Source organism: Morus notabilis, unplaced genomic scaffold, assembly GCF_000414095.1.
Source record: "Morus notabilis unplaced genomic scaffold, ASM41409v2 Scaffold447, whole genome shotgun sequence".
In the NCBI taxonomy this organism is placed as follows: domain Eukaryota; kingdom Viridiplantae; phylum Streptophyta; class Magnoliopsida; order Rosales; family Moraceae; genus Morus; species Morus notabilis.
The window spans coordinates 22,211-28,342 of NW_010365641.1; the positions used below are offsets into that span (position 1 = coordinate 22,211).

The 6,132-nt window shown below is 38.2% G+C and overlaps 2 protein-coding genes and 1 non-coding gene across 3 annotated transcripts in view; 2 read left to right on the forward strand and 1 right to left on the reverse strand.

Moving 5' to 3' along the window:
- The first annotated feature begins 3,530 nt into the window (after positions 1-3,530).
- Positions 3,531-4,749, forward strand: LOC112093617. Its single transcript, XM_024172422.1, has 2 exons — positions 3,531-3,650; positions 3,796-4,749. The coding sequence occupies exons 1-2, from the start codon at positions 3,531-3,533 to the stop codon at positions 4,747-4,749; spliced, it is 1,074 nt and encodes a 357-aa protein (XP_024028190.1).
- On the reverse strand, positions 3,961-4,067 carry LOC112093619. The gene has a single exon (XR_002903137.1). It is a non-coding gene; the product is annotated as a small nucleolar RNA R71 (small nucleolar RNA).
- A 237-nt stretch (positions 4,750-4,986) lies between the features above and the next one.
- The window catches only part of LOC112093618, a 14,318-nt gene continuing 13,172 nt past the window's right edge, over positions 4,987-6,132 (forward strand). The window contains 1 exon segment of the mRNA XM_024172423.1: positions 4,987-5,261. Coding sequence (XP_024028191.1) covers positions 4,987-5,261 — 275 coding nt within the window.

Genomic DNA, 6,132 nt, shown 5'->3' on the forward strand with positions numbered 1-6,132 from the left:
TCAAGCGCTCAAAAAAAAAAAAAAAAAAAAAAAAAAAACCTAAGAGGAACGAACGACCAAGAAGGCAAGAGAACGACCCAAAATCCTCATCCCCCTCTCTCCCCCTTCGGAACCTCCGAGATCTCCTCTTCCCCTATGCCGGAGTTCATGGCCGCCGAAGAAGAGAACACGACCATGCCGGAGGAAGGAGCTTTTCGCACGTACTCACCCCGCATTTGTCGTCGCCTTCGTCGGCCCCTTCGTTGCAGCCATCGCCGTCTTTCCCACAGCCGCCGCCTCCACCTTCGACTTCGCCGCCGCCACCGCCGCCATCACCTCAAGCCCAAGAACAAGTAAGGTTTTCTCTCATAATGATTTTTTGCGATTGAACATGAATACATTGAGGGCATATCTATGATGGCTTCTGCTCCAATAAATTCTATGCATTTTAAGATCATCTATAATGTTTTTGATTGCCACATTAAACCTTCTCAGATTTTTTTTAACTTGCTATTGAATTTATTAAGGCATATACTACATTACCAAGAAAATTAACATGCTAAAAACATATGATTTTGCTGGATATTGTGTCGTTTTTCTCTTTCTTTCATGATTACATGTGTGTGTGTGTATAAGGAATCCCAGGTGAAGCTCATTCAAGTTCAACTTTATTATTAAGAAACTTAGCCACAACTCATCATCACACTAGGCATACAAGTTCAACACTTCTGTTTAAGATTAAGATGAATTTATCATCACTTCAATCCATCGCATATAAGAACATTACAAGATGATAGTATAAAACACTATATTGACAAGCTATAGCAATTAAGCATGAAAACTGAAAGACCATTTCCTACAGCTTCTGTTGCTGGAGCTCCAACACCAAATCTACAATGCCAACAACAGAACTCGGTTAGATCTAAAACATTAAAATGATTTTTTCTCACTCCACCATCAGACAAGATCATGCTCCATTCCATAATTTAGTTCCGGGTATCTATGCCTGTAAAATTTTTTACTAATTTTGGAAGGCTGCATTCTAAGCTTTTGAATCTGGTGTTATGAGACGGTTGATTTAGGTAGAAGTTATGAGGAAAGTTTTGATAATAAAAGATTGAAAAGAAACTATGTGCTACTCATTTAGTCAATTCCAACTTCTTAAGATCACAGGTTAGTTGAAAACAATTTGGAGGAAAGTATTGTGTTGCGTAACTATCATGTTCATCAACTATTGGAATGTACGGTATTGGGTATATAAAATACCAAGTAAATTTTCACTTTTCTGAGCAACTTTTAACTTCTGATGGTTTTTTAGTTTGTTGGTTTTGTATAATACTTATATCTCTTACAGAAATGTAGTTTTTGATTACTCAAAAATACTTTCTTTGCAAGAGCTACTAATCAAGTTAATTAAACTATTAATGATTCAACACATGCAGTGCCATCTTACACACAGTATACATCACTCCTTTTAAGATTATATGGCTTATGATTCAGATTTATTAATGCAAACAGTTCCTTAGCATCTAGTCCATCAAGATTCAATTGTAACTTTATTATATTTTGGTGCTATCTTTTTCTCCCTCCTTTTGTAAGAACCAAGGGAATGGATTTTTAAATTGGAACATGGAATTTTAAACAAGTATCTAAACTCTAGTACTTGTTTAGTACTTGTTGTTCATAGCTGAGGAAAGCACAATTCATTTATAATATTTATACAACATTCTGGATATTATCTGAGCGACCCCGAACGACCAATCAATATCAGATGGTCGTTCAAGGTTGCTCCCTTCCTACTAGGCGCGTGATAACTCGATGAAATAGAGTTATTTAGCATATTTTTAGGCTTAATAGTTACTTATTTTCTCAAGGTAAAATGCCTTAATGTTAGTATTACGTATAACATTAGTTAGTTTTTGTTTAGTTGGTAAAAGGTTGATATTTGTGGAACAATCTCGTCATATCATGGATTTAGTCCTCATATTTAATGAAAGTGTGTTGACTCTGGGTGTATAGTGCAGGAAGTCCAAGGGCAGGTTGGTGAGAGCATTTTGAAAGAAAAGCACAGTAAAAGAAATGAAAGCAAGAATGCACCCGATGCTATAGCAACGCTGCAGCAAAGCAGATACAGCCAAAATGTGCAAGTTGGCGCAGCTTTTCTTTACAGCTGGTAGTGGCCCAAATGCTGACGTTGCCAAGACAGGACAGCTGTAAGAGCTCTAGAAGGGGGACCATCAGTTTTGGCTCTCAGGCGAACACATGTAATTAGGGCACCTCAACCTGTCCTAGTATAAAAGAAAAAGAAGAGGGCTGTATGGGAGGGCCAGAGACAGAGAGGGAGGCGCACAAAATTCTTTGTACAAGCTGAGAAGAGAGAAAAAAAGAGAGTACAGGAGGAATTTGGGGCGCTGATTTCTGGAGCTGAAGGAAGTAGTACAGCACGGCTGGACACAAGGAAGCAAGGACACACACCTGCTTAGCTCAGATTTTAGCTTAACCATTTCCTTCCTGCCGTCTGTATTTTCTCTCTGTGAACAAATGGATCTGGTTATTGATGTTAATTCTGATTTCTTTGAACTAAACATGAGCTAAATTCTTTAGCTAGGATTATTGATGGAACCAAAGTAGCAATGAAGATTTATTTGCTATTTTGATTGTTTGTGTAATTTTCATCATGTTTATTCAAGTGTGTTCATTGTCTAATTTTTATTAAATGACATGCCATCATTTAGTGGAAAATATAAACTAAAATTAATTCTGGAAAGGTTAGTTTTAGTTAGATCTATCTTAGATAATATAAGAGAGTAGGATAGGAATATATTATTGCCTTATACAACCCATTAAAATTGGTGTTTAACTTCAGGTTTTGTAAACTAAAATGTATAGGAATATGTTGGTTTTGGTTTAAGGAACTATAGGCATAGATCTGTCGGAAGAGGAATATGCAAAATTTTAGGTTGACTGGATGAACTTTGCTACAGCAATCCTATAGCAAAACGTGAGGGAAAACCAGTAATCCTAGCCCGTACCCACCATTGATTCACAGCTTGTGGCTTAGAACTTGTTAAGTCTTACCTCTTGTTTACATTTTAATCACACCCGTTTACCTTACTCATTCATTTTACTTAATCCACATCAATTTGGTACTTGTTTCACTCTCGATAATTTTAGCATAAGTGGTTTTTGTAATCAATTTCTTATTAATTCAATCCATATGGAGACGATACTCTTACTCACTACTGTATTACTTGTTCGATTACGTGCACTTGCGTAGGGTTATTTCCATGCATAGGATTTTTGGTGAACAAGTTTTTGGCATCGTTGCCGGGGATTGTGATTAGTGAAAATTATTATAGAAATCAGTTTTTGTTCATTTTAATTCAAGTTTGCCTCTGTTAGTCACGGTCACTCCTTTTGTTCTTCTGCGGGTTTAATTTTCTTGCATGAATAGACCAAGGGATACAGATTTGATTCCCTTAGACCCTGAGATTGAAAGAACTTTTAGAGCAAGAAGAAGAGAACAATAGGGATTTGCTGGAATAGAAGAAATGGCTGACGGAGCAGGTGGAAATAATCAAGGTAACCATGCTGTAGCAATAGCAGAGGACAGGGACAGGGCAATCAGAGATTATGCCATCCCCATGCTTGACGGGCTGCATCCATGCATTGTTAGGCCATAAATTCAGGCAACTAAATTCGAGCTGAAGCCGGTTATTTCAAATGCTCCAAACCGTGGGGCAATTCAGCGGGATGCTAACCGAAGACCCACATTTGCATCTTCGGCTTTTTATTGAAGTATGCGAATCTTTTAAGACCCCTGGTATGACAGAAGAGGCTCTTCACCTCAAGTTATTTCCTTATTCTCTGAGGGACAGAGCTAGAGCATGGCTGAATTCTCTGCCACCAGATTCGGTGGCTACAAGGACTGATTTGGCTGAGAAGTTTCTGGTGAAATATTTCCCTCCAAACAAAAATGCCAAACTCAGGAATGATATCACATCATTTCAGCAGTTGGAGGGGGAAGCTCTATGTGAATCATGGGAATGCTTTAAGGAGTTACTAAGGAAGTGTCCATACCATGGACTTCCTTATTGGATTCAAATGGAAACCTTTTATAATGGACTCAACGCTTCGACTAGAGCCATGGTGGATGCATCAGCAAATGGTGCCTCACTTGTGAAGTCGTACAATGAGGCTTATGAAATTTTGGAGAGAATGTCCAACAACAACTACCAGTGGCCCACTAAGAGAGTTTCCACAGGAAGACGTGTGGCTAGAATTCATGAATTAGACGTCGTGACTGCATTGACAGCTCAAGTTTTTTCACTGTCTAATATTTTGAAGTCTATGAACGTGACTGCAGGAGCTAATGCAGCAACCCCAGTTGAATTAGCTTGTGTTTATTGTGGAGACAGACATTCGTTCGAAAACTGCCCATCCAACCCCGCCTCAGTTTGTTATGTGAACAATTTCAACAGGAATAACAATCCGTATTCCAACACATACAACCCAGGGTGGAAGCAACATCCGAATTTTTCTTGGGCAAATCAAGGAGCTAATTCTTCAGCAGGGTCGAGTAAACCAGTGTATCCACCGGGTTTCCATCAGCAGCAACACCAAAGGCAGCCACCTCAAGAACAATCAACTCGGATGGAGGTGCTGCTTAAAGAGTATATTGTGAAGAATGATGCAATCATTCAGATTCAAGCAGCCCTCCTTCAAAGTCAAGCTGCATCATTGAGGACTTTAGAGAATCAAGTGGGGTAGCTGGCTAATGTTTTAAGCAGTAGGCCCTAAGGATCACTTCCTAGTGATACGGAGAACCCAAGAAGAGATGGCAAGGAGCAGTGTAAAGCTATCACACTTCGAAATGGCAGGGAGATTGAGCAACTAATTAGACAAAGTGTTGCAGCATCAGAGCACTCTTTAATCCAAAATCAGAAAGTCTAGCCACCAGAAGCAGAATTAGAACAGGATGCTGCAGACCAAAATGCTACAGCAAAGATGAAGCAAAACAGACCAGAGAGACCTCTACCTCCATTTCCACAAAGATTTCAGACTCAAAAGCAAGATAAGCAGTTCAGGAGATTCCTAGATGTGCTGAAGCAACTCCACATCAACATTCCGCTTGTGGAGGCGTTCGAGCAAATGCCTAATTACGTTAAGTTTATGAAGGATATTCTTTCGAAGAAACGTAGGCTAGGTGAGTTTGAGACGGTGGCACTAGCTAAAGAATGCAGTGCAATATTGAAGAATAAGCTGCCACCCAAGTTGAAAGTGTTGGAAACCGAATCGAATTCGGATGCGGAAGCTTGGCGGGGAGGCGGATCGTGTATAACAAAAATTTCATGAAACTTTTGAGATACTCTATAGATTATATTAATTTATGCACGAATAAATTAATCACATTAATTTATATGTCAAGAACTCAATTAGGAAAAATACCTTGAGGCCGACCCGAATGATAACTTGAGTTCTTTGACCTCGAACAATCCTTGCTCCTAGCTTTGTGTTTAGAAAACCAAAGTCTTCCACGTTGATTCCTTGATTCCACGTAGACGTGTGTGTGGGCACACGTGAGACAAAACAGGTTTCAAAAATACTCGAATTTCCACAAACACTAACGCATGCACGATGTGAAATTTTTGGGAGAAAAATTTTTCCTCTCTTTTTCCTCTTGAGAATTTCGGCCAGCCTTAACTCTTAGGGCAGAAAAATTGTTTTAAAAATTGTCTCCACAATTTTCTATCATTCTCATATTTAAAGAGTAGAAGTCAAACTTCAAAACAGAATCAAATCTCTATCTCGTATTTGAATTTGGAACAACAAAATCTCCTCTCCTTATCTCTTAAGTGGCCGGCCACCCCTTAGGGTTTTTACCCTGTGTGTGGCGCCAATTACAGACAGGGAAGGAAGAGAAATCATCATTTATCCTGTAGTCCAATTTTAATTCAAATTCGAATTTAAGTCAAACTTAAATTAATATGAATTCTAAATTGAACAACTTATCAAATAAGTTCAAAATGATAAATTTAAATTATGTTCACAATTCAAATTCAAATTTAAATAATCACATTATTTAAATAATAATTAATTCTCAATTAATCATTTTTTGAGTATTTAATTTTAGAATTCTGTAATTCTAAAATT

Excerpts from the sequence above, each read along its gene's own strand:
- LOC112093617 (XM_024172422.1), top strand. The coding sequence starts at position 3,531 with ATGGCTGACGGAGCAGGTGGAAATAATCAAGGTAACCATGCTGTAGCA. Across the intron at positions 3,651-3,795 it reads ACGGGCTGCATCCATGCATT|ACCCCTGGTATGACAGAAGA; the intron begins GTTAGGCCATAA and ends GAATCTTTTAAG.